Source organism: Rhipicephalus microplus, chromosome 1 (assembly GCF_043290135.1).
Source record: "Rhipicephalus microplus isolate Deutch F79 chromosome 1, USDA_Rmic, whole genome shotgun sequence".
NCBI classification, from domain to species: domain Eukaryota; kingdom Metazoa; phylum Arthropoda; class Arachnida; order Ixodida; family Ixodidae; genus Rhipicephalus; species Rhipicephalus microplus.
The window spans coordinates 159,258,498-159,286,427 of record NC_134700.1 but is presented as its reverse complement, the minus strand read 5'-3'; the positions used below and the strand labels follow the sequence as shown (position 1 = coordinate 159,286,427).

Sequence of the window (27,930 nt, the reverse complement as noted above, 5' to 3'; positions counted from 1 at the left end):
GTTTCATGATAATGGTCATAGTTTCAGTCAGTTTCGTCAAGGCTGTGACCAGCTCGAGCAGCAGCTGGGAACTTTAATTGTAAGTGGCAGGCATTGGCACTAATGGCTCGTAGAACCTTCTGCGTGCTGCGCTTTAAACACAAAAGAGACTATGCAAAAGAGCATCTCTCCCTGGAACAGCCATATTCTTTTACACCAGTGTTTTATAGAGTTACATGATATTGCATTCAAAAGTTAGCTGCCAACTATACTGCGTGTACTTTACAATAGGTTATTACCGCATTCAGTGCTTTGTCCTTGCAGTGAAACTGTGTAGAACTTGGTGGCAGCGTTCAGCAAAACAAAAAACTATCGGTGCTCAGAATAAGGGCGGGTGGTATTTCGTTCCCGAAACAGGCTAGCAAAAGCAGGTGCACAGGACTGCTCATTGACCTCATGTGAGTATTCTTGTTCATTTCGCCACTGTGCTTCATAATACAGCACTTATCGACTTGGTGGTTGACACTCGCGTGTTCAGTTAAAAAAAAGGGTGGCTGTACATAGTTAAAAAGTGAGTTTCACCGCTAGGGTGAAGCAGTGAATCCGGTAGCAAAAAGTTGCAGTATTATACAAAGTGAGACTGTCCACTAACTTTTTTCATTCCGATCTGACGTAACTCTACAAAACGCTGGTGTAATAATAATGATAATTGTTGCAGTTTAACGTCCCAAAACCACAATGTGATCATGAGAGAGACTGTAGTGCAGGGCTCCAGAGATTACGACCACCTGGGGTTCTTTAACGTGTTTCTAAATCTAAGCACATAGGCCTCAAGGATTTTCGCCTCCATAATAAATGTGGCCATTGTGGCTGGGATTCGATTCCGCGACCCGTGGATTAGCAGCCGAGGGCCTTAGTCACTAGACCATCGATGTCTAGTGGCTGGTGTAAGAAACGCTGGTGTAAAAGAATACGGCCGTTTCAGGGACAGCACAGTCTTTTCGTAATGGGAGCATAGCACGCAGTCCACTGATGGTCGCCAAGCTCTTGCATGTGCCAGCAATCGTGACCGCAATCATAGTGAAAGCGACAACTTCCCACCACCCCTCCCCGCGTCTTGTCATGCTTGTTGATGACGGTCGTGTTACCTTTCATCTGCTTCGATGATAGGCCTTCGTATCGGTGTATTGGGGTGATGTTATTGCATCTGCCCTCCAAAAAACAGAGATTGGCCGGCTCATTTGATCACTGTTTCAGGTGCGTTCGTCGCCTCCGCTCGTGCGCTTTTACCCGCGGGGGGGGGGGGGGGAGGGGGAGGTAGAACATACTGTGCTGGTTGGATGTTATCAATTTGTACTTTATATGGGACGGGGACAGTGAAAACCTGTCTAGAATTTTCACATAATTGCTATTGCGCAGGCTGTTGAGGCTGTTGAATTTGAGGCTGTTGCACAAATTATGCTTCACAAATGCTGTGAAACGGGGCCACATCTGCTCTGAATGCTCACTCTGACTGCACCAAACTTGCTCGAAAAGGCCATTCCGGATGCTCTCAGCCTGCTCCAAAATGTCTTTTTGGATGCTCCGAGCCTGTTACAAAAGGCACTTTCGGCTGCTCCATGGACTACTCCCAAACTCATGTATCCTGTTCCACTTCTGCAAGCATAACCTTGCATTCTCTGCTGACTCAGGGCAGCCTTTTGTTGGTTTCTGTGGTGCATTAATGGTCCTTGCTTTAATTTTTCACAGTAAGCTTCATACGCATGCTTGTGGAAGGTCTTCGTTTTTGTGCATTGGCTAGCTAGGCTTTGAATTCAGCGATTGTACCAAGCAGAAGGAGAACAGTTTTTATTCAAGAATTATGCAAATGGTTTCCTCAATTCGGGAGGCAACAAGGGTTTGTCGGCCAGGAGTCTCTGCTCCCTGGCCGACCTATGTAAAGGCACCCGCTAAACCTGAGAGCAAACATGCAAAAGGGGCATGCAAGGCATATTGCATTTGCTAGGTCCTCAGATCCGATCTTGGCAAGCAGGTCTGAATCACCCGCCCCGTGATCCAGACCTTCTCACCAAGGTTGAAGCTTAGGATTGAGCAGATGCCATATGCCTTGCATGCCCCTTCTGCACATTTGCTCTCAGGTTAAGCGGGTGCCCTTACATAACTTTTGCGCAGCTATGTTCCACTTCTTTATTGGTACTTGCTTGGTTGTAATGTGGTAGGTTCGCCATTGCAAGAGCAGACAAAGGTTATATTCGAATCTCGCCCCAAAACATTAGTGTGGTCATGTAATCATGAAATAAAAGTTTAATGTCTCTCATACTTTGGACGCATTGGCTGAGTAAAATTTCCTGAGGCTTTCTTGGCAGTCTCTGGCTGCCACACAGTGTAACTTCGTTTTACAGATAATTACGCGGATAGTAGCAGGTGCCACCAAAGATCTAGGATGTCATGTTGAGTTGTTGCATGAACTTGATGAAGGTGGTGATGCCCACTGCATTTCTTTGTCTTTTTTTTTCACATTTTTGCACTTATCAACTGTCATCTAAAAACAAGAGTGTTGTTATTGTTATTGTAGAAGAGTAGTTCACTGCTACAAAAAAAATAAGTTTGCTTTTCTAGTGTCCCTTTAGACCTGTTCATTCAAATGGAAAAATAGAGAGGCTGACGGTAAATCGCCCTTGAACATGTAGTAGACTAGGCCAGAAAGAACCATGCGTTCATTTTCATTGCCAGCTGCAAGTTAATCCCTGCCGTGGTTCTTTTGTCTATTTGTAGAATTCCCTGGAATCCGCAGACTCCGTGCTCGGCCTTCTGGTGGAGCAGCTGGAGCAGGGCAACCTGTACATTGACGACGAAGACATGGACGCACAAGTGGTGAGCACAAGTGGTGGGACTCAAATGGGTCCTTTGTGTATTTACCAATTCATCCATTTTGTTATCTATTGAACATAAACCTCCATGGCCAGTAGGCACCACCTAAAGAACTCTCGAGTAATGCACTTTTCAATATACAGTCAAACTCCGCTACAACGAACGCCTCTTCAACAAATATTTCATGACTCTCCGTCAGCATTTCATAGGAGTAAATGCATAAATAATGTCGCCACAATGAACACTTTTCCTTCTATCATCCTGCTTCAACGAAATTTTACGTTGCAACTCCAGGCTCAGATACTTATTTCTATGCAGTAAACCCAATCTTTAACATTTAGATGCATTTTCATAGCCTGAATATGCGTCAACGAAGTAAGTCTAAAACACGCATTGGCAGCACCAGAAACTGCCGCTGTTCAGCAAGCATGGACGCCGCCATTGCTCGATGGCGATGGCAATGAGACTGCCCGGCTTTTGCCACTGGCTTGCTTTTGACTTTTCGAGCCGCAGACAATCCGAAGCTGAAGCTTAATCGCTCAGTTCATCCTTCACGCAGCTGCTGGGTGCAACCGCGGAATGATGCCTTTTCTGATTCCAATGCTTATCATTATGCTCGCGCTTGGCCAGTGTGGTAACTAATCGGAGCGGCTGTTCGTCCACATTATCAACAAAATCAGCTAGCCGTGAATGATGGATGATAAGAATGGTATAAAATAATACAAAAGTTGCCACTCCACGATACCCTACTTCCATCTGGCGTTGTCAGATACTTTTCACGGCGTACAGCTGCTGGTGTTAAAGTGTTTCTTATATAGGGGTTCGACTGTACATGCATAGGTCATACTTATTGTGTGACTGTGTGCGTGTTTTGTTTCATGTCGTTGCTGCCTGCCTCTCATGTGAATGGCACAGAATGCTCACGTCAACCTTAACCAATATGACATGACATAAAGCAGGACAGTGTTAGACCTTCTACAATGTTTACACATTTCAGTACAAACCAGTTTGGTCCCTAAAGGGGGCACTAGGGAAAAAAACATGAACGCCTACTGTATGGTAAAACTAGTGCTGAGCTTGAGGTATTAGGTTGACTTGCAAACAACGATTGCCACACACACCGCCCAGGACAAAATAGGACAAAGAAAAAAAAAGGCCACTTGTGCAAATATGTTTTGGAGTGCATTAGAGAGATTCATTACTGTGCGCGTGACACCATGCTACACACTAAATCGTAATGGGTAGATCCTGGTCATGCGCACAATGTAACTGCAGTTATGCATGGAGGACGCCTCTACTTTTATTGCAATTTCGAAAGAGACACCTGCATAGACTATTTTGCATTTAAAACGTGGCAGTGCCCTTGAAGCGGGAGCTGTTTGCTTTGCATTAATCATCGCGTCCCACCTCCTTGTTAACACACTCACCCACAGTGAAAGGTATACTAGGCCAATTCACCCACATTTTTCATTCTTGCTTTAGTAATAGAGTGCAGACTAATAAAGTGCAGACAATTCAATCTTTTTTTGTTTGTTTTTAACAATTATGCTTGGCACACTCCTTTGCTTGTGAAGTTTTGCGCTTGTGTCACACGCTTTCTTAGATATGCTAAAGCTCTTCCCAATAGCACTGCAACAGGACTTGTGCTGTTACAATTGAACCCCAGTATAAGAGACTCTGATATAAGAGACAAATGGGTATAAGAGCACCTACAGTGAAATACGGGTTGATAAATGCATACGAGGTACCCTGCTTTTAAGAGACGTCTCATATACAGTTGAACCACTTTATAAGAGGCATGCTCTGGGTAGCAATCCTCGCCTTTTATAGGAGATGTCTCTTATAAGCAGGATATCTTGGCTGCATTTTTCTGCCTACCCGCATTTTATTGCAGGCACACTGGTGTCTCTTATACCTATTTGTCTCTTATATCAGTGTTTCTTATAAAAGTGTTTGACTGTAAAAGACAAGAATAGCTTCTCAGTGGATGCCTTTTATATAGGAGTTTAACAATATTTTTCTCAAATATTCAGTTTTAACAATCAAATTTTCAAAATTGAACAGCTTAATCAACGCCCCCACCCCCCCCCCCCCCAAAAAAAAACTGCACATTGAGTGCATGGTTGACTTTACTCTTAATTTGACAGTTCATTGGCCTGTAAAAAACAGTATGAGTTGAATGCACTGGGAACTTTTTCTTTCGCATCAAGACTGATGTTACTTTTACTTTGTTCACACCTTCTGCATGCAATTTCGGATCGGCCAGCGGCAGAAAAGCCAACAGCTGTCGGGGCCCCTGCTGGAGAAGCAAGTGGTGGCCATGTGCGGACCATTCCTGCGAGTTGCCGCCCTGTTGCAGTCACACCTCTTCGAGGAGAAGCTGCCCACCACTGCGGTGAGCGTACATTAATAGGCCGCACTTAAGTTCTCACTTTTGGCTGTCTCTGTGCTACCACAGTTAAAGATGTATGGTAGGGTAAACCTCCCCAAAAAAATCACAGCATATCCACGGAGTGAATGATGAGTGAAGCGAAGCGTTCGTCAGCCCGTCCATGCTTTTATCCGTCCGTTCACGCGGCTATATGTGCATTCATCTATGCATCCGCCCGTCTGTCCATGCCTCAGTCCTTGAGTCCGTTCATCCATCTGTCTGTTTGTGCATCTATCCGTCCGTACGTCCGCGCGTCTATCCGTCCGTTTTTGTGTCCTCCGTCTAGTGAACACTACAAGTACCGCCATCTCCCATCTCGCATCCCCTGTGGCCCATACCCACTCTAGAGCAGGTGTGCGCCATCGGTGGCTTCGTACTACTACATACATACAAGGGATAGACAGACCCACGGCTTAAGGAGCTTTGCCCCTAAAAGTCGCATTTGCAATTCTGTCAGCGAAAAATTCACTACACTCTGAGGAACAAACCTGTGGAAGCCTGACGTCGAGTGGCCACTTCGAACGGTTTAAATGCCGCACCCAAAGGGTGCAGCACACTCTCTGACGTTAGCAGTATGCGCGCATAAATCTTCGTTTTTCTTGAAATGTATTTTTTGTGAATTTTTTAACTTCAGTGTACATTTTCTCAAAAAATACTGAATTGAATCTGATAAAACTTGCATACACTACTTGCATACACTACAAGTGGGAAGCAATCTGAACTAAAACAATTGCTGATTTCGTAAAAATCGAAGCTGTAAAAAACTAAACAGCGATACGCTCTGTTGCTTTGTGAATGCATCATCATCATCATCATCATCAGCCTGTCTACGTCCACTGCAGGACAAAGGCCTCTCCCATGTTCCGCCAGTTAACCCGGTCCTTTGCTTGCTGTTGCCAATTTATACCCGCAAACTTCTTAATCTCATCTGCCCACCTAACCTTCTGTCTCCCCCTACCCCGCTTCCCTTCTCTGGGAATCCAGTTGGTGACCCTTAATGACCAGCGGTTATCCTGCCTACGTGCTACATGCCCGGCCCATGTCCATTTCCTCTTCTTTATTGCAGCTATGATATCCTTAACTCCCGTTTGTCCCCTAATCCACTCTGCTCTCTCCATGTCTCTTAAGGTTACACCTACCATTTTTCTTTCCATTGCTCGCTGCGTCGTCCTCAATTTAAGTTGAACCCTCTTTGTGAGTCTCCAGGTTTCTGCTCCGTAGCTAAGTACCGGCAAGATACAGCTGTTATATACCTTCCTCTTGAGGGACAGTGGCAATCTACTTGTCATAATTTGAGAGTGTCTGCTGAATAGGCTCCACCCCATTCTTATTCTTCTAGTTACTTCAATCTCGTGGTTAGGCTCTGCGGTTATTACCTGCCCTAAGTAGACATAGTCTTTTACAACTTCAAGTGCACTATTACCTATCGCAAAGCGCTGCTCCTTTCCGAGGTTGTTGTACATTACTTTCGTTTTCTGCAGATTAATTTTAAGACCCACCTTTCTGCTCTCCTTGTCTAACTCCGTAATCATGAGTTGCAATTCGTCCCCTGAGTTACTCAGCAATGCAATGTCATCGGCGAAGCGCAGGTTACTGAGGTACTCTCCATTAACTCTTATCCCTAACTGTTCCCATTCTAGGCTTCTGAAAACGTCCTGTAAGCACGCAGTGAATAGCATTGGGGAGATTGTGTCCCCCTGCCTTACACCCTTCTTTATTGGTATTCTGTTGCTTTTTTTATGAAGCACTATGGTAGCAGTTGATCCCCTGTAGATTTCTTCCAGAATGTTTATATATATTTCATCTACGCCCTGATTCCGCAGTGTCTGCATGACGGCTGATATTTCTACTGAATCAAACGCCTTCTCGTAATCTATGAAGGCTATGTATAGTGGTTGGTTATACTCTGAGCATTTCTCTATTACCTGATTGATAGTATGAATGTGGTCAATTGTTGAGTAGCCTGTTCTAAATCCTGCTTGTTCCTTTGGTTGATTGAATTCTAATGTTTTCTTTACTCTGCTAGCAATTACCTTTGTAAATAGCTTGTATACTACAGAGAGCAAGCTGATCGGCCTGTAATTCTTCAAGTCCTTGTCATCTCCTTTCTTATGTATTAAGATGATGTTAGCGTTCTTCCAAGACTCTGGTACTTTTCCCGTCAGGAGACACCTCGTAAATAGAGTGGCTAGTTTTTCTAACACAATCTGTCCTCCATCTTTCAGCAGATCTGATGTTACTTGATCCTCACCAGCAGCTTTGCCTCTGTGCATGCTCTCCAAAGCTTTTCTGACTTCTTCTATCATTACCGGTGGGGTGTCGTCTGGGTTACTGCTAGTTCTTATAGTATTAAGGTCGTGGTTGTCTCGGCTACTGTACAGATCTCTGTAAAACTCCTCCGCTATTCTAACTATCCTATCCATATTGGTAGTTAATTTGCCTTCTTTGTCCCTTAGTGCATACATCCGCCTTTTGCCTATCCCAAGTTTCCTCTTCACTGCTTTGACGCTTCCTCCGTTTTTCAGAGCGTGCTCAATTCTCTCCATGTTATACCTTCTTACATCGCATACTTTACGTCTATTAATCAGCTTCGAAAGCTCTGCCAGTTCTATTTTGTCTGTTGTACTTGACACTTTCATGTTTTGACACTTCTTAACTAGGTTCTTCGTTTCCTGGGAAAGCTTGCCGGTGTCCTGTCTAGCTACCCTGCCTCCAACTTCCACTGCACACTCCGTGATGATACTCGTCAGATTATCATTCATTGTATCTACGCTAAGGTTGGTTTCCTCGCTAAGAGCAGAGTACCTGTTCTGCAGTGACACTCTGAATTCCTGTACTTTCCCTCTCAGTGCTAGCTCATTGATTTGCTTCTTGCGTATCAGTTTCTGTCGTTCCTTCTTCAAGTCTAGGCGGATTCGAGCCCGTACCATTCTATGGTCACTGCATCTTACCTTGCCAACCACTTCCACATCCTGCACGACTCCTGGGTGTGCAGTCATTATAAAGTCTATTTCGTTCTTATTTACGCCATTAGGGCTCCTCCATGTCCACTTGCGGTTTTCTCGTTTTCGGTAGAAGGTATTCAAAATACGCAGATTATTGCGTTCTGCGAATTCTACTAGTAGCTCTCCTCTGGCGTTTCTAGTGCCGATGCCATAATCTCCTACTGCCTGGTCTCCAGCCTGCTTCTTCCCTACCTTTGCATTAAAGTCGCCCATTACTATAGTATACTGTGTTTTCACCTTACTCATTGCCGATTCCACGTCTTCATAGAAGCTTTCAACTGAAGCGTCATCATGGCTGGATGTAGGCGCGTAAGCCTGTACTACCTTCATTTTGTATCTTTTATTCAGTTTAATTACAATGCCTACCACCCTTTCATTAATGCTATAGTAATCCTCTATGTTGCCAGCTATGTTTCTGTGAATTAGGAACCCTACTCCCAGTTCTCTTCTGTCTGCCAAGCCCCGATAGCAAATGACGTGCCCATTCTGTAGCACTGTATAGGCCTCATCTGTCCTCCTAACCTCACTCAGCCCTATTATATCCCATTTAATGCCTTCTAGCTCCTCGAATAATACAGCTAGACTTCCCTCACTAGATAACGTTCTAACGTTAAACGTTGCTAAGTTCAAGTTCCAATGGTGGCCTGTCCGTATCCAGAGATTCCTAGCACCCTCTGCTGCTTTGCAGATCTGACCGCCGCCGTGGTCAGTTGCTCCGCAGCTGGTGGGGACTGAGGGCCGTGAGTTAATTGACGAATGCCTACGGAAGGGCATTCGTTTTTTTTTGCAATTTTTTTTTCTGGCAGTAACTGCCTACATAGTGTCCTATTTTTTGAGATCAGACATAACGTATGTGTATCTACCATAATACAACTGAATATCATTACATTCCTTTTGGTTGTTGCTGATAAAAAGTACATTGATTGAGTGATAGGCAACGTAGGGCATAAATAAAAGCATGTGAAATTTTGTATGAATACTTGCAGCCACTTCTAAAATATTAAGTTGAAACTGACATACACTGTATACCCTACCATGCCCCCTTAATTAACTATTTCATTAATACGCCTATTCAAATCGATAATCGGTGATCGGCGCTTTGGGCCGTCGATTTTGGCATGTTGTATTTGTTTCTTGTGCATCCAGTATTGTCTAGTACGTAGTCCGGCCTCTCAGCTTTAGGAATCAATTTGAATTTGCCCGTTTTGACAACATAGTGATTTTTGATAGACCTTTGCGCAAACCAATGTGCGTGAACACTCTGTCTAGTGAACACTACAAGTACCTTCATCTCCCATCTTGCATCCCCCTGTTGTTGAGAAAATGCACTTCGCTAGCGAACTTGACAGAAGTGCATGCCTGTCATGGTTATGCTATAATAATGTCAAAGTTCTGTAATTAAAAGAACCTTTGCAAGTCAGATATCAAATTCAAGTGTCAGCTTTGCAATCTAACAGTGCTGAGCAGTAGTAACTGCCAGAAATTTATGCCAGCTATTCTAGAGAGCTGTTGCTAGGAGTCGGAGAAAATTTACTTTACAAAAAACATTTCCCAAAGTCCGTCGGATGTATAAAGTGTGGAGGTGGTTTTGTCAGACATTTTCCAGCAGCTTTGGTTTCGCCTGTATAATTTATACTAGCCATAGGGCCGCATCTAGTTTCACTAGTCACAGATATAGCATCGCCGTCACGCGTGTGAATGTACCAATAAGTTTAGAGCTGCCACCAGCTTTGTTGATCTGTTGAATGCTAGCTCTGCTCCTCCAGGTACAAACTTGAGAAATGTCTGGTTCTGTGAGTCTGACTTTTGAGCTCGGCCAAAGTCATGATAGCGTCTCTAAGCTGCCTGAGCAGTGCAGAAAGTTTGTTTACCCACATGCAAAGTTCTCTCCTGTGAGTTCAGGCCAATATTTTTGCCAATGCTCTTAGTGTACAAACGGGCCGTCTCTTATACTGCCTGGAACGCTGGCTTAATTCAAGTTCGCTGTGCATTCGCATCGATTCTGCCGAGCAGCATCTTTCGTGTTCGTTCTGTTATACAGTTGTAGATACATTGACTTCTGCAACAAAAGCAGTTGTCTGGCAGCCTCTTCATCAGAATCAGGCATGAAAAAAAGAAAAAGGACTTCAGTTGTCGAACCATGAAGCTCAAAGATATTACTTGACAAGTTTGGTTCAAGCACATTGAACCATGGCAATTGAAAAATGAAGTGCTTTTGAAAGTTATGTCTTACATTGTCTTATTTGCATTTTATTTATCTGGGACAGCATTTGAAATGGCATAACTGGAATGGAGGGGCAAATTCAAGGAGGTCAGCTGACGTCTGTGTAGAGTTCCACATTGACATTACATGCTCTCCATACCCTCACTTTCATGTGTGATTTTTTTACGCTAGAATGGATTTCTGAAACTCGTAATCATTTGTATTCAAAAAGAAGTGATTTCATCTCTTTCTGTGGCATTTGCCTAGAGTGACTTATTGTTTGCAAGGATACTATGTGATTGTTATGATCAGTGGGGCTGATCGGCTGAAACAAACCATGTCTCAGTAAAAAACTGGCTGCATGAGTAACTACCACATTGTCAATTTCTCCTCTCAGGTGACGTGCATGTAAGCAAGGGTCGTGTCCCATGCAGGCGAGTTCTGTTTTTGCCTTATAAGTGAACGTATGTACGCAGCAGGCACAGCTTGCCCGAACATGTTATTATAATGATACAGAACTGACATGCAAAGCTGTGTGTTGAAGGTGAGGTTGTGGCAACCTCACCTTCATTGGGTCCACCTCTCTGAGAGGTTCTCAGCGAGGTGGACCCAAACATTTACAACGAAAGCTTTTGCGAGATCACCGCAAGGGTCGCATGCGCCACAGTTGTCCACCACCACCGGGGGTGTCCGTAACCACTATCTTACGAAGAAAACAAACTAAGTAAATAAAAGCCATCAAGGACAGTGCAACTCGAACTCGGGTCGCCTGTGTGCCAACCCAGTATTCTACCACAGAGCCACGCCAGTGCTTTGAATCTCCATTGCAAGCTTGCCTTTGGCAGGCTTGATGTCGGGAAAGGAATCGCGTTAACATGAGTAATAAAGTGTTTTAGAACAGCAAAGGAACCACCAGGCGTCACATAATGCGAATTGCACAACGAGTGAGTCTTCCAATGCTCCAACCCATTACAAGAGCCTCAGGCATAATTGTTCGTCGTCAGCCACAGCATCAAAAAATTATGCAAACTTTCTTGAATATGTGTAAAGGGTAGCACGCTTCTCCGTAGAATGACGAAGAATGGCATAGTGAATGGCTGCCTACTACACAAAAATTATGATCATTTATGGTGTAGTGGGTACCCCACAAGTGTGCTTGTAGCAGTTACCTAAAGAGTGTTTAAAAAGGCTCTGAAAGGCCGCTCTTCCAGCTCCAGGGACTGTGCTCTGTATTCTACGCAGGCCTGGCAGTGTTTTGGCCAAACCTTTTCTAACATTGCTTTGTCATCTGTACGAGCCCGGTTGGAATGAATATTGATATGGCATTTGGAAATTTTTTCTCTTTTACTCTTTCTTGCTTAATTGTGGTGTCCATCTCCTCTGCACTAGGTCATGAGTGCCAGCAAGTGTGAGATGACACTAGAGAAGATGACTGTAGTAGTACTTGATTTTACAAACCCGTTTTAGTGTTGGTGCTTGGAAGTGGGATGTGTCATAATGGATACACTGGCACATTTGACTCCATTGATTGACCTGAGTGCAGCTGAAAGAAGCATGCATAGCACTCATGTCTGCTCCCATGAGCAACACCATTCCACCTAGACTTGATTGCTACATGAGGTGCTTGTTTGGGCCAGCTGGTACTTCATTGAACTGCCAAGTAGCGCAAACTTCAGGGGCGAGAGATAAGAGAATTCGACACACGAGCACCTACATATATCAGAAAACAAAACAAAAAAGAAAGACATTTCTTTGTAATGTCGATGTACCAGCCCTGGCGGTTGGAGACCAACGTCATCACCTGCCATAAATGTTCTAAAGCCTTTCTGGCCCATAGTACTCCCTCATTGCCATCCTTCAATGCCCCAGTGTGTAGTTTCTACAGCACTGAAAGTATGTTGTACTGTATGGTGGGAGGGGCCCCCTTTAAGAACACTAAGGTTGATGCAGCAACTTGTACAGAGTCAAGGCGATGTTTAGAAACAGCACACTGCCTCTTGAGGAATGTTCTTATGGTTCAGTTTTACTAATGCATCTTTGTATATAATTTTTCTGGATTTTTTCGTAATTTGGTCCTGCTCTGTTGTATTGGGCCTTGAGACTTTTTTTGTGGCACCTGTTCATTCGTGGCATGTTTTTTCTCTTGGCAGGATCCCACAGATGAGCTGGCCGCACTCTGCCTCTTCCTGGGGCTCGGCCATGAGGGTCAGTCTGCGCACGTGTCGACAGCGGGTGTTTCCTGGGTCACCGAGAGCCCCCAAGCACTCGTGCGCTCCTGGTGCCGCGAGTTCAACGAGTTTGCTGGCGTAGTTCCAGTTGCTGCGAGGGTAAGTGGGAAGAAAGCTTTGTGGCAGTTAAACCTGTATTAGTAGAGTTTCAAACTATTGTTTGAACACTCTGGAGCTGGTATCGTGAGTCTCAGAATTGTGATTTAAGCCAAAATTTGAGAAACCAGATGTCAAAAGAGCTTCAGCATTAGAAATTCAGACTTTTTTGTGTTGTACACTGACTTAATGGAGCTTGAGCCTTTGCTGTGATAGCATCCGAGTTTAGGCATGCATACATAGTCAGGCATCTGAAAAATTGGTATTAGACTACCATGATACAGGGGCGTTTATTACATCACTATTCACAGAATCTCTGTGTCTTCAATCCTGCATGAGAGACAACTAGTTTGCGGAGAAAATTGCACTTGGCGAAAAGACGCGTGGAATACTTGATCACTCCAATTGCTGGTCACCACTTCTTTTGATTAAAATGAAGCACTGCTGTCATGCTTGACTAAAGTTGCAAACACTACAAATTTCTCCCAGCTTGTGTAGCAGGCATTTGAAAAGTGGTTTTGTTGTTGCAGGACAAAACGATAACGCAATATTTTTGTTGGATACTGTGGGAATTGAGGCTAACTTGTCGCCTTTGCGCAGGCTTCGATACCTCTTTCTGCATTCTCATGTCCCAACATGACTCTCCTTTCCTCCGTGGTCTGGCGGGCTGGGAGAGTGGGGAGTGACATTTAACCCCTCTCACCTGGTAGCGAATGTCGACTGTGGCGCCGCGCGCAAAGACTCCCGGGTCATTTTGCTTGCGCGCGCGCGTCGGGAGTGAGAGAGACCTTTCTGAGGTCGACATGGGGGTAAGCGCGCTTTTCTTTTCCGTCCGTCGGCTCCCTTTGTTTGGGGCTTGGGGCTCGTTTGAACTTTGCCAACAGCGCCTCGCACCCGCGGCGAACGTTTGCCTCATGCCCCCCCCCCCCCCCCTTCCGTACGCTAGGCCGAAGAGCGGTGCGGTGTCCTAGTGTGTGGTCAAACTGCGCCGACCCATATCTCTCCGAAGCCAACGCAAGCGCCTTTGCCCTCACTCGAGCAACCGGGCCTTTGTCCCGCTGTCTCCGTGAATCACTTTTACCACAGAGACGTGCTCTTGGCACCCCTGTGCAGTACTTCTTGCTTGTGGTGTGGATAAGCCCATTCGCTTTCCCGCCGCGCCTTTGCAACGGGCTGTGTTCTGCGTTTGGGTGTTACCGCAGACAACGAAGTCTTGCCACCTTGAGAAGTACTGTGTTCTAGCCATGGGGACGGTTAACGCGTGCTCTGCGGCTCGTTAAAACTGGACCCACGCTAGTGGCCGTACTCCTTTGCGATACGTGTACACTACAATACTTAGGGCATATCGGGAGGTTTGACGAGCATGTTTCTTATGATGGAACTACAAAAACGAAGCAAAAGTACTTCACTACACTAGACTCGCGATAATTCAAACTCTGATAATTCATACTTTCAGTTAATTCAAACAAAACTGAATTTTTTGGATGGCCCTCTATTCTTTCAATGTATTAAAAAACCTCTTAATTCAAACTCTGTCATTCAGTTATTTCATACTTTTTGTACTTCCGTACCAGAAAATGTCTGCTGCTTTCCCACTACTATTTAAAAATTTGCGTGTGTATACTCCTGAAAGTCTAAAAATGAAAAATAAGCACCTCAGCGCTTCAAGAAGAAAGGATTTGCAAGTAAACAAATGTTTGAAACGAAGCAGGCGCATGGTAAACTGTGGTGCTTCTCAAATGGTATTGAAACGTTCCATTACCCAAGTTTTGTTATCGTCCCAAAACACTACACAATTCTCAGCGCAAACAGCGCCTGCAGTTTTCGAGAAGCTTCCGGACTGTAGTAGATCATTTCGGTAAGATCACGCCTCTTTGCGAACTGTACAGATTATTCTGGAACCTACGCTACTGCCAGCGATAACGCTAGAACATTCGACGGCAAGAGTATAAATGCCGACGCGCTTCGCCGCTTGTCAGAAGTTGATCGACGGCCGACGCTCTGTTCACTGCTATCTGTGCAAGACTGCTACTGTAATCGAACTTTTCGTTTACCGGGCACAAGTTCGCCCAAATAAACAGTTAAATCCCAACATAGAGTCTCCTGTCTTCGGCCACGTCACGACACCATGACATCTGGTGGAGGTGCTGCTTCGTTCATGTACCGGATGGCCCCATCAAGCCGTGAACCCAGCCCACGTCGCGGAGAAGACACCGACGCCAACCAGGAGCAGCGAACAAGCCGCCAACAGCAAGGGCTACCACCGGAGTACGGGCTTCTACAAGACAAGGCGCGGAAGACCAAGGCCATGACCGTGACTGCAGCGGCAATGACAACTGCAGCGTCTTAGCCCACGATGGTCATGCATCAACACAGGGAACCACCAATTTTCCATGGGTCATCGTTCGAAGACCCGGAGTCCTGGCTAGAAACATACGACCGTGGGGCCGCCCTCAACCACTGGGACCATGACGAAAAGCTCCGTCGTGTGTTCTTCTATTTGGAAGACACCGCAAGGACCTGGCTCGAAAATCGGGAGTCCATGCTCTGAACGTGGGATGTTTTCTGCGGCGCATTCCTGCAAACGTTCGCGAGCGTTGCTCGCAAAGAGAGGGCCGCTGCTTTATTAGAGACCTTGGTTCAGCTATCAAATGAAAATGTCGCCATTTTCACAGAAGAAATGACCCGACTATTCCGTCACGCTCACCCAGACATGCCTGAGGAGAAAAAAGTTCGTTTCCTCATGCGAGGGGTCAAACAGGAGCTCTTCGCGGGACTGATGAGAAATACACCAAACACCATCCAAGAATTTGTAGCCGAAGAGACCACTATCGAAAAGACCCTGGACATGCGCACCAGACAGTATAATCGTCGCCTGACTCCAGAATGCGCTGCTGCTCAAGCCAGTAACTCCGAAGACCTGCGTGAAACGATCCGAGCGATCGTGCCGGAAGAGCTGCGCAAACTGTTGCCTTCGGCGCAGCCTCAAGTGGATCCGATTGCCGACATTCTGCGAGAACAAGTTCGGCAATCGCTTCGAATCCCTCAAGCACCGCTGCCTGAGCCAGAAGCTATGAGCTACGCCGCTGCAGTGCGCCACAACGCTCCTCCCCGTCCACGCCACAACGCCGCCCCGTCGCACTTCCGTCGACAAACGCCACCGCCGCCACCACCCCCACCGACGTCATATCGTTCGCCAGCGGCCCAAAGGCAGTGCATCCGAGGTAGCTAAGTTCTTCGTCGAAAATATCGTCCTACGTCACGGCGCCCCGGAGGTCCTTATCACGGACAGAGGAACGACATTTACTGCAGACTTAACTCAAGCAATCTTGGCATACAGCCACACAAAGCACTGCCGGACGACAGCATACCACCCACAGACCAACGGCCTCACCGAGCGGCTAAACAAGACGATCGCCGAAATGCTGGCAATGTACGTCGATGTCGAACACAAGACGTGGGACGCCATTCTTCCGTACGTGACCTTCGCATACAACACGGGGGTGCAAGAGACGACGCAGATATCTCCATACAAATCGGTCTACGGAAGGAGCCTCGCAATGACGCTCGATGGCATGTTACCCAACGTCACCGACGAAGAAAACCTTGATGTGAGTGAGTACCTTCAACGCGCCGAAGAAGCCCGACAACTCGCGCGTCTCTGTATCAAGAATAAACAGACGACCGACAGCCGCCGTTACAATCTTCGACGACGCTTCGTGGAATGGTGAACGTGTTTGGGCGTGGACGCCGATACGCCGACGTGGACTAAGTGAAAAGCTTCTGCGACGGTACTTCGGACCGTACAGGGTGGTTCGACGTCTCGGCCCACTTGATTACGAGGTTGTCCCCGACGGCATCACGAACTCTCAACGACGCCGACCGCAACCTGAAGTCGTCCATGTCGCGTGCCTCAAGCCGTTTCATGCGCGTTGACAAACTGAAACAGTGCTTTTTTTGTATTATTATTGTATCGTAATTCATTCATTGTACTTTCTTGCATTATTGTTGTACCTTCATGTTTAGTTAAAGCATCGGGACGATGCCTTTTTCAGAGGGGGGCAATGCCACGTTCCATTACCCAAGTTTTGTTATCGCCCCGAAACACTACACAATTCTCAGCACAAACCGCGCCTGCAGTTTTAGAGAAGCTTCCGGACTGTAGTAGATCATTTCGATAAGATCACGCCTACTCTGCGAACTGTACAGATTATTCTGGAACCTACGCCACCGCCAGCAATAATGCTAGAACATTCGACGACAAGAGTATAAATGCCGACGCGCTTCGCCGCTTGTCAGTAGTTGATCGACGGCCGACGCTCCGTTCACTGCTATCTGTGCAAGACTGCTACTGTAATCGAACTTTCCGTTTACCGGGCACAAGTTCGCCCAAATAAACAGTTAAATCCCAACACAAAGTATCCTGTCTTCGGCCACGTCATGACCCCGTGACAGTATAGAAAGCTTTGTGCTGAAGGCACATATAGCATTGAAGCAGTGGGCAATTCACAATTACTTTAAAAGGTCTCATCAGCAGTAAATGGCCAATAAACTTGTGCACCTTACACCTTTGCTTTTTGTTCATTGTGTGCAGTTGGAATTTAAAAACGCTTAAAAAATTTTAAATGTTGTAAAGTCAATGCCTAGTCATAATGTGTGGTGTCACCTCGCCCTGAGTCATATATCTGAGAACTTCTGATAATTCAAACTTCTTGATAATGCAAAAGAAATTCAGAGGTTCCTTTGAGTTTGAATTATTGAGAATCGACTGTAGTTTGTTCACGAAGGCATTTCTCACTGTTTTCTTTCTGGGTAGTCCCCGTGCAATGTTTTGCTGGCAGAATTAGTCCCGGCGTCTGTAGCCTAAAAGCTTAAGGAAATTTGAGTAGCCTGCATTGCTGTAAAGCCTTCTTCATTCTCGCCACAGAGCTTGGTGTCGGTGCGGTGGAATTGGGCCCAGCCACGGCTGCTGTCACTGCCTGGCCGCTATGACGACCTCTTCCAGTACTACCACAGTCGGGCATGCAGCAATTGCCACAACGTGCCCAAGGACCCATCCGTGTGCCTCGTGTGTGGCACGCTGGTCTGCCTGCGTGAAAGCTGCTGTCGCCAGCAGGCGCACTTCGAAGCCGTGCATGTGAGTCGTCAGCTCGAGTACCCTTCCTTGCCCTCCTTGGTGGCTCATTAGCCTGCATCAGTTGTGGCACGCAACTCTTGGTAGTGGATCAAAATTTTAGCGCAAGATATGCAGTAGCACTGCTCAGAGTCTATTGTGCAATAAAAACAGAAAACAAGATAGCAAGAATGTTTACATTTTTATAGTAACCTGGAATCAATGTGAAGTCAAAATCGAGATACCATCGTATTTACTCGCATAATGATCGCACCCCTAAATTTTGTCGTCTAAATTCGACTTTTTTTTTTCCCGCGTAATGATCACACCCTGAACTTGCTGCATCGACATGTCATGTGCCAAGTCTAGCGGAACGTGCCTATTATTGTTTCTGTGATCTGAAAGCTGGCATCACTATGCTAATGCTGTAAATTTACTGATTTAAATGAAAGCATTCCTTATTTAGAGGGAAGAAACTGTTCTGACGCGTGTGACGTACTCACAACCTCCATAACTGACGCAAAGAAGAAAAAAAATGTGGTGGCTTCGCTCCACGAAGTGCTTTGCTCCGTCAGCCGCCATGTTTGTTTTGACATCCCGCACTGTTACAGCCGGGGCCGCCTGTTGGTCGACCTTTGTTCATATCGCATCAATGTTTTTTTTCCTGAGACCACGTTTCTTTTTCTTGGTGTGCTTTGTGATCGTCTGTTGAAGCGCCGTTTCACCATGGAGCGGTATGCGAGCTTTAGTGCTGCGTTCAAGCTGAAGGCACTTGACTACGCGCTAGAGCACGGCAACCGCGCTGCCGGCAGACATTTCAGCAACGACGAAATCCGGATCCGATATTGGAAAAAACAGCACGACATGCTCATGGCTACTAACAGCACACGATGGCCTTTCCGCGGTCCCAAATCTGGCAAGTTCCTCGACATTGAAAAGGCAGTCCTCGAATACGTGAAGGACATGCGCAAGGACGGTTATTCAGTGTCATTAGACATGATACAGATGCAGGCGTGCAGTTTCCCGGAGACTGGGAATAGCCACAAAGGACTTCTGTGCCAGTTTTGGCTGGACGTCACGCTTCATGCGGCAGAATGGACTGTCGCTAGCATTTCCAACGCGCTCGACGGAACGGAAGATGATCCCCTGTGGGACAGTGAAGACGCTGCCGGTTCCGACATGGAATCGTGCGGTGACGACACTGACGTCAGTGAGGCTTCGAAGTCTGAATAAACGTTAGGGGGTCAGAGAGGTAAAAAATAAAAGGGCAGTGTGCCGTGCATGTAGCTCCTGCGTAATGCGTTAATTTTATTACAAAGGTAAGCTTTAATTTACTTTTATTTTTGGTTATGTTCATGATAGCTATCGTAAGAATTCTGATTAGCGAATTTTTTGCGTTTCGGTGCTAAGTATATTTTTTCACGGAAAGTTTACCCCGCGTAATAATCGCATCCCGAAGTTAGGGTCAATTTTTTTTGAAAAAAAAAAAAGTGCAATCATTATGCGAGTATACCGTATTTACTCTATTCTACCGCGCCCTTGATTGTAACGCGCACCCGATTTCCCCTACGAAAAAAAAAATAATGTAAGACATCGATTGCAATGCGCACCCATTTTTCTCGATGGCCCGCATGATCACACCACTCGAAAAAACGACTCCTTTCGGGAGCGTCTTCTATTTAAATATGAGGTAAGGGCGAAGCTTGTGCCCATTTGACGTGTAACAGAGCATTGCCGTCACTGTAGTTTTACCGTGGACCGATGTCAGCACACAAACTTGCTTCGCCCCCTTCTTCTCGACGGTTGTGATGCCAGGCATGTCGAAGTAAAGAAGCGTCTGATCGGCATTCCCGATTTGCCCCAGCAGGTAGCCCTTGTTGTGCCGCAAGTTTAGGACGAACCTCTGAAAACTGTGAAGCTTTTCATCGTACTCCTCCGCAAAACTTTTCGCATATGCCCGTTCCCCTTCGGAGGGAAAAGCCTTTCCTCTTCATAAAGTTAGTTAGCCAGCATCTGCTCGCTTTAAACTGGCTCCGCATTAGACCTTTTTCTAAGGCTAATTGCATAGCCCGCACTTGGAGCAGTTCTGTCGTCACGGGCCGCTGTGGCGCTCGCTGCTCAAGCACATACTCGCCGAGCAGCTCTTCAATTTGTGGAAACCGACCCTGCTGTGGTCCACTAAAGCCTTTGCGTGAAGTGAAGCTTTGCTGTCGACAGTCTTCTGCTTTTGTTTTTGCCAGTCCCGCAAGCACGTTTCGGGAACTCCTAACGACCGCGATGCGATCCGATTTCCGTCCGTTTCTGCACACGCGATGACTTTTCTTTTAAAAGCGGCATCATGGTACACTCGAGTTTTTGGAGTCGGCCCTTCCATGCCGTCGATGCTAATGCACTACCAGATGACGAACTCCTCAGCACACGTACAAAGTGCCGCACATGGGAAACACATAGGCAGAAATGGCTGACGCGCCATGCCGACGCTCGTAGGGGGCGGCCATTTTAGAAATGCCGATGGCAATAGAATGACCGTATTCATTTTTTTTTTTTCGCACTCGATTATAACGCGCTTGCGATTTATGAACTCGCTTAACCGGAAGAAAGGTGCGTGTTAGATTCGAGTAATTACGGTATCACTAAAAGCTAGCAAATCATTTTCAAATCATGATATATGCACTGAACATTTATTTTCGTAAAAAGCGCGCTTGTATGTAGGCTTGTGTGAATGTATGAGCACTTCGAATATTCAAATTAATATATTATTTGAATTCGCTGCGATTCAAGATTAAATAATAGGAATTTTTGAAGTATTCGAAATGAACCATTTAGTGTATATTACCGTATTTACGTAATGAAACCACTAGCCTAGTGATCCAAAAATTTATTTTTTTAATGTATATGTTAATTTTGCTGAGGTAGCCAGTACTGTTGATGGTCGAAGCAAGGTTCAATCACCTCATTCTATCGCAACATAACGCCGCAATGAAAGTGAAAGCGTAGTTCAACAACCGTGCTGAACAGTCGTGAGTCTGTACGAAGTCGATCGAAATTTAATATTCACACCTTTTGGGGCAGAGCACCATCTGTCAAACGCAGAAGAAACGACACTACAGGGTCAACCGTGAAACGAGATATGTTGCAACGTTGCACGCATTGAGAAGCAGCCGCATAGTTTTTTTATTTTCATCATGCCGTACGCGCGAGCCGGGATAAGAACGCCGCGATGTCCAAAAACCACTGCTCTGTCCTGCATTGTGTGGCATCGTGGTGGAAGGATGGCAACATATTGTGCTATCGATTCCCGAAGGATGCAGACAATGCACTAAAAAGAACGTCGTTGATCATAGACTTGCACATTGGAAAGAAGGTGAGAAACACTATGGTGGTTTGTTCTAATCATTCTGTTCACGATGACTTCATTCTCTGCGGTCAATACACCACTATTTTGCATGTGTACATTCTTGTGAACACTTGGGCTTCTCTACTTGGGCTTCTCTAAGCACAGAGGATAGTTTCGCTTATATAGCAAGTACTTTAGGAAAATTTGTTGCATTATATATTAAACACGAACGGTAAAAATGAAGCGATCTCGTAGTCTGCCTTTTCCATGATATGATAAATATTCAAATGCTTCGAACATTCGAACGAATACTCTATTTACTCGCATAATCCTCGCACCTTTTTTGTCGGAAAACCGATAAAAAGTTCGAGGGGTGCGAGAATTACACGGGGAAAACTTTCTACGAAAACGTACAGAGCGAAAAAGAAAACGAAGTGGCTGCAAATCGGGATTCTCACACCAGCAACTATAACAGAAAGCTTTAAGAAGTACTAATTAAAACTTACCTCAACAATAAAAGCAGAGGTTCAACACAAGACAAGATTTAATTGAGACAGAAAAAGTGGAAGCAAATAGTCGAGAATTAGAATACCATACGCAAAGCTTGTGGACGTTACGGGCGTAGCGGTAGCGTTCGTCGCTCAACAGGAGTCTCAAAAGGTAAGCGTGGGACGTCGGTATTGGGCTGATGGCTATTTAACAGAATTGTCCGCAGTTTTCTTCTTAAGGAATAGTTTACCATCAATCCCAGTTTTAGGCACACGGGAGGCCCAACGCGTCTTGGTGGCTTTCAGCAGCTATCACCAGTAGCGAACACAAAACTCGTAGACTCCTTAGGACCTACCGGCGGCCCTGTTGCCGTTCTTTAGTGCATTATCTATCACTTGCCATATACATAGCCTATACATAACCACTATACATAGCCTTCATAGATTACGAGAAGGCATTTGATTCAGTAGAAATATCAGCCGTCATGCAGACACTGCGGAATCAGGGCGTCGATGAAGTATATATAAACATCCTGGAAGAAATCTACAGGGGATCAACTGCTACCATAGTGCTTCATAAAGAAAGCAACAGAATACCAATCAAGAAGGGTGTAAGGCAGGGGGACACAATCTCCCCAATGCTATTTACCGCATGCTTACAGGAGGTTTTCAGAAGCCTAGAATGGGAAAAGTTAGGGATAAAAGTTAATGAAGAATACCTTAGTAACCTGCGCTTCGCCGATGACATTGCATTGCTGAGTAACTCGGGGGACGAATTGCAACTCATGATTATGGAGTTAGACAAGGAGTGCAGAAAGGTGGGCCTTAAAATTAATCTGCAGAAAACGAAAGTAATGTACAACAACCCCGGAAAGGAGCAGCGCTTCGAGATAGGTAATAGTGCACTTCAAGTTGTAAAAGACTATGTCTGCTAAGGGCAGGTAATAACCGCAGGGCGGAACCACAAGATTGAAGTAACTAGAAGAATAAGAATGGGGTGGAGCACATTCGGCAAGCACTCTCAAATTATGACACGTAGATTGCCACTATCCCTCAAGAGGAAGGTATATAACAGCTGTATCTCAACGGTACTTAGCTACGGAGCAGAAACCTGGAGACTTACAAAGAGGGTTCAGCTTAAATTGAGGACGACGCAGCGAGCTATGGAAAGAAAAATGGTAGGTGTAACCTTAAGAGACAAGAAGAGAGCAGAGTGGATTAGGGGACAAACGGGGGTTAAGGATATCATAGTTGAAATAAAGAAGAGGAAATGGACATGGGCTGGGCATGTAGTGCGCAGGTAGGATTTGAGGACGACGCAGCGAGCTATGGAAAGAAAAATGGTAGGTGTAACCTTAAGAGACAAGAAGAGAGCAGAGTGGATTAGGGGACAAACGGGGGTTAAGGATATCATAGTTGAAATAAAGAAGAGGAAATGGACATGGGCTGGGCATGTAATGCGCAGACAGGATAACCGCTGGTTATTAAGGGTAACTAACTGGATTCCCAAAGTAGGGAAGCGGGTTAAGGGGAGACAGAAGGTTAGGTGGGCAAATGAGATTAAGAAGTTTGCGGGTATAAATTGGCAGCAGCAAGCACAGGACCGGGTTAACTGGCGGAACATGGGAGAGGCCTTTGTCCTGGAGTGGACGTAGTCGGGCTGATGATGATGATGATCTATCACTTGCAACTTGAAAGCAGCCGTACAGCTTCAGTATCGCCTCATAACTTGACAAGGTTACCGACGCAACATACAAAACACTCCGCAAGGTGCACTTGCCACTTCGGCATGGCTTGAGTTGGATTGAATCTTTGTGCAATAGTACACTTGATGCTTAAGAGATGGCGCCAGATGGCATGCGCTATCATCATCAGTGACTGGAAAGAGCAGGCGACATTATTGCAGCAGTTTTCGGGGGTGCGATAATTACTCGAGGAAAGAAAGAAATTGTATTTTTTATTAGGCGATGTGGGAGGTGCGAGAATTATGCGAGGATTACATGAGTAAATACGGTAATGCAGCATTCGAATTTGCTTCGAATTTAATTTATTTAAATTATTAACAATATCAAATTGTTCGAAACGAACAAATACTCTCATATTAGCCCGCATGTGACACTTTCTAAAGGTGGTTTCACTGCGGTGGGGTGGGGCTAAGCCAAAAGATCACTTATCCAGGTGTAGATTAGTCCGTAAGTAACCTGCCTTTAAAAAATCGTTTTACTGCAGTGAAATAATGCTAAGCTGTGAAAACATGTACAGTCGACTCCTCTTAAACGAAACTCAAAGGGTGTCCATAAAACTGTTTCATTTATCAGTAGATTTATTTAAGCAAAGTACACTTATTTAGTGAACCAAGACCTTTATTCAAATTGCACAAACCTCACCTTACTCATGAGGATGGGTAGGAGAGAAAAGGAGTGAAGAGTGGTTTGTTTGGCATGCTTGAGTTGTTTTTTCATAAGGTACGCACCCATGGCTGACAAACTAGCTAGAAATTCTGAACAAGCCTCATGCTCAAAATAGCGCTGCAAAAGTTCAACAGCCTCTATAGCTGATCGGTCTAGTGGCACCACTGCAGTGGCAGTATTGTCATCACATTCATCGCTGAAGGGTTGATCCTCATCCTGCACTTTGGCAATCATTTCTTCGACAGTCTTTTCACGACAGGTACGAACATTTTCATCAATTGATTTGTAGTCCTGCAGCGTGAAAGGGGCAAAGGGCACGACCTGACTGAATATTGTATGAATGTCAGCATCAGCAGGGCTTTCTTCTTCATCAGGTTCTGCTTTCTTGCGCTTGAAAGCCAGCATGATGAAAGCATCTGTGTATTATTGTTGCCTTCACTTGCTCCCAGGCACAAGCCAAAAAATGTGGATGGCTGCCAATAAATCTATGCTGTAGCATTTCGCACTGCCTGCTCTACGCAGCATTTGAATGAGCAATTGTCTGCGGCAATGAACTTTAATGTTCTGAATAATCCCTTGATCCATTGGCTAGATCACTGACGTTGCATTGGCTAGCAAGAACTCCAGAGTGATGGCTTGGAGTACTTGAACCTGACCGTGGGCTGGGCAATCATCCACGATGAAGACAACCTTCCTGCCTTGCCTTGTAAATCTTGCGTCTTCCTCCCAAAGCCAGTTTTCGAAAATGGCCGTAGTCATCCATGCTTTTCCGTTCCCATGGTACGCAACGGGAAGGTGTCTAACGCCTTTGAAACAACGTGGGTGCCTTGATTTTCCTGTTACCAACAGCTTCAATTTCTCATCTCCTGCCATGTTTGCACCCACCAGCACAGTGATGCGATCTTTACTGAATTTTCCTCTACTACAGGCTTCGCCTTTGAAGGTGAGAGTCTTTGATGGAAGCGCCTTATAAAAAAGACCCATCTCGTCGACGGGGAAGACGTCTCATGGCTCAAAGCTCATCAAAATTTCCTTAAACCGCCCCTGTTGCCAGTCGGTGCAAATGTCCCTGTTGACTGCACCACTCTCACCTGAGATTGCTTTGAAGACTAGGTCATGGCGTGTTTTGAAGTGGCTGAGCCATCCGTCGCTTAGGACACTGTTCTTAAATGTTCTTAACACCCATTTGCATGGCAATCTCTCGAGCTTTCTGCTCAAGAATTGGTCCGCTTATGGGCAAATTGGAACTACGTACGCGCTTGAACTACAGAAAAAGAACTTTTCTGGTTGTTCATAAGGCGTCGTCCGCATCCGTTTAGATGTAAAGGTCCCGTTCTTAACAGTGCCTTCAATCTTTTCTCCGTCTTTCCAGATCCGTGACAGCGTCAATTTCGGGATGTATTTTCTCGCCACCTCCATCTTGGGCAGGCCGCTTTGGCCGAGCTCCTGAAGAATTCGCAGCTTTTTTTCAAGCGAGAGAGTATGTTGCAGCGGCTTCCTTTCCATCAGGCTGAAATAACACCGTGATCCACCGCACTTCACCGCACAAATAGGCCTAACGCACAATTGACTCGCTGACTTCGCTCCGACAGCCATAAGCGAGAATGGCTACTGGATTGGCTTGTCTCGATCTCAAGGTGTTGCCATAGTTGTGAGACTACCTTTGGCATGAGCGAGTCCATGCTGTATTTAGAGTTTGTGCCATTTAACCGTAGGTGACCAATAAGCATTGTTTCGATTAACCGATGAATTTTACTGTGCAACACATAGAAATCCAGTCATATAAGCCCGCTTAGTTCCATTAATGAGGCATTTTTGTTTAAGTGAGTTTCATTTATTGGGAGTCCACTGTATTCAAAAGAAATCTGTACTGTCACGAAGTGATATATGCTTTAAGTTTAAAAGCTTGTTATACCGACTTAGATGCTCCAAGCATAGCAAATTTTAAAAAGTAACACATTTTACAGCCTATCACTTATGTTCTACCGAAAGTCCAATCCCATTACTATATTCAAAGTTGTTTTTCGCTTTCTTTGATACCGAAAAATGGCGCTTGCACAGGCCTTGTTTCAATATTTAAAAAATATTGTGCAGGTTTGTTATGTCATGACAAATATTCCCATTTTCTTTTATATAATATGCGATATATGTACTCTTCGAATTCTATGCATAATTATTCAACCAAAATTACTATTGACTTTGAACCTAAAATTTAATATTCACACAAGCCGAAGTTTCAGAATTTAATTCATTTCAGTCATATACCACCTCTTTATTCTGGCTGTGTAGCACTCCATTAACTGTGGTGCGGGCACGGCCATCTACTTGGCGGTGAACTCGTCAACGGTAATTGTGATACGAGGCAAGCGGGCCTGCCTCTGGGGCTCCGTCTACCTTGACAGCTTCGGGGAAGAAGACAGGGACCTCAAGTGAGTGCACCAACTCTCCTGCTATTGCTTTGGTTTTGAAATGAGTTAGACAGTAAAGAGTTACCCTTCTAAGAATTTCGTGACTTGTTACAGAACTTCATTGCAGTCCTTCACAATTTGAATAGCCTGTAAAGAAGAAAGTAGTGTATGGTTAAAATAAATTCAATTGCAAACTTAAAAAAGGTTAGTCTGTCTATAAGTCTGTAGAGAATTGTTCTAACTATTTCTCTGAAATTCAGCAAAAGTGTAGGGCACTTCGGTAAAATTTTCGCATGCAGTATCCTGAACAACATGACAACGCTTGCCTTCTTGTTAAATTGTTGGCCCCAGCAACATTCCCTGTTCTACGCTTTCTCGTAAGCCTCAATGTTATGCGGAAGGTCGCATCTTGCTTGGATAACAGTGACGTAGTAACCTTGAGGTTTCAGCTTACATTCACATCGTAACCAGTCTGGCAGCCTAGCGGCAATGGACTTTTATGTTCTCGCATGCAGTTGTTGTTGATCTGCGGAGAAGTTCTTGCTTTTCGGACGTAGAAATCCTTACATAAGTCACTATTCAACAAAGTTTTTACTGAAATGATGATTTCATAGTGTTTAGGTGTGACTATATAAAAGCACCTCATCCAAGTGTCAACACCATACTGCCCTGGTTACGTCTCATTCTGTTTTCTTATTCTCCTTCCTCCCTCGTTGGCAAGGACCCGAGAGCTGTCGACACTAATTCAAACCACTTTGATGTGTCGCACATGCACGCAGGCGAGGGAAGCCACTCTACTTGAGCGTGGAGCGGTACCAGCTGCTGCAGCAGCAGTGGACGACGCACTCCTTCGACCACACCTCGCGACGCTGGGTGTGGCACAAGGACAACCTCTGATGCGCCCACCCCCTTTCGTCGGCATCACCTTCCACACCTGCACCTGGCCGCGTCCAGGACGCTGTTGGCCAGCGGCGGTGCCATCGTTCTCCTAGGCTTGTTCACTGATGCCTGGACACTGTGGGGGCTGCGGCCGTCGCTTCTATCTGCCTTTTTCCTCACCGCACTATACATATGTACAGGCGAAGTTCTGCCGCGGCAGCGGGGAATGGCGCGTAGGATTTTCTTCTTTTTCTTTTTTTGTGAGATGCATCTGTCAAGTAGCACTGCAGTCAGGCCGAAAGAATACAGTACTATAATACTACTTTAGGGAGTTGCAAAGAAGAAAATTTGCTGCTTGTTTCCATTAAAAGAAGAGAGTTCAGATCACTTGTTCTTGTCTCTGTTTTGTAAAAGTGTTCTTAGTAGTTTGGTGGTAAAGAGGGCGATGTTCACAGCCTGCGCCCTCTGTATTGTAGAATGT

The 27,930-nt window shown here is 45.4% G+C and overlaps 1 protein-coding gene across 3 annotated transcripts in view; it reads left to right on the top strand.

Moving 5' to 3' along the window:
• The window catches only part of LOC142801708 (E3 ubiquitin-protein ligase ubr3-like), a 145,158-nt gene extending 117,552 nt beyond the window's left edge, over positions 1 to 27,606 (top strand). For 2 of the 3 annotated variants that reach the window (XM_075887554.1, XM_075887553.1), the window contains 6 exons: positions 2,755 to 2,853; positions 5,117 to 5,245; positions 12,640 to 12,816; positions 17,741 to 17,950; positions 26,452 to 26,591; positions 27,350 to 27,606. In XM_075887554.1, coding sequence (XP_075743669.1) covers positions 2,755 to 2,853; positions 5,117 to 5,245; positions 12,640 to 12,816; positions 17,741 to 17,950; positions 26,452 to 26,591; positions 27,350 to 27,467 — 873 coding nt within the window. In that variant the 3' untranslated portion in view covers positions 27,468 to 27,606. Of the gene's footprint in view, positions 1 to 2,754; positions 2,854 to 5,116; positions 5,246 to 10,886; positions 10,924 to 12,639; positions 12,817 to 17,740; positions 17,951 to 26,451; positions 26,592 to 27,349 lie in introns of those variants that run through there. The other variant, XM_075887555.1, reaches the window with a different exon arrangement.
• The last annotated feature ends 324 nt before the right edge of the window (positions 27,607 to 27,930 follow it).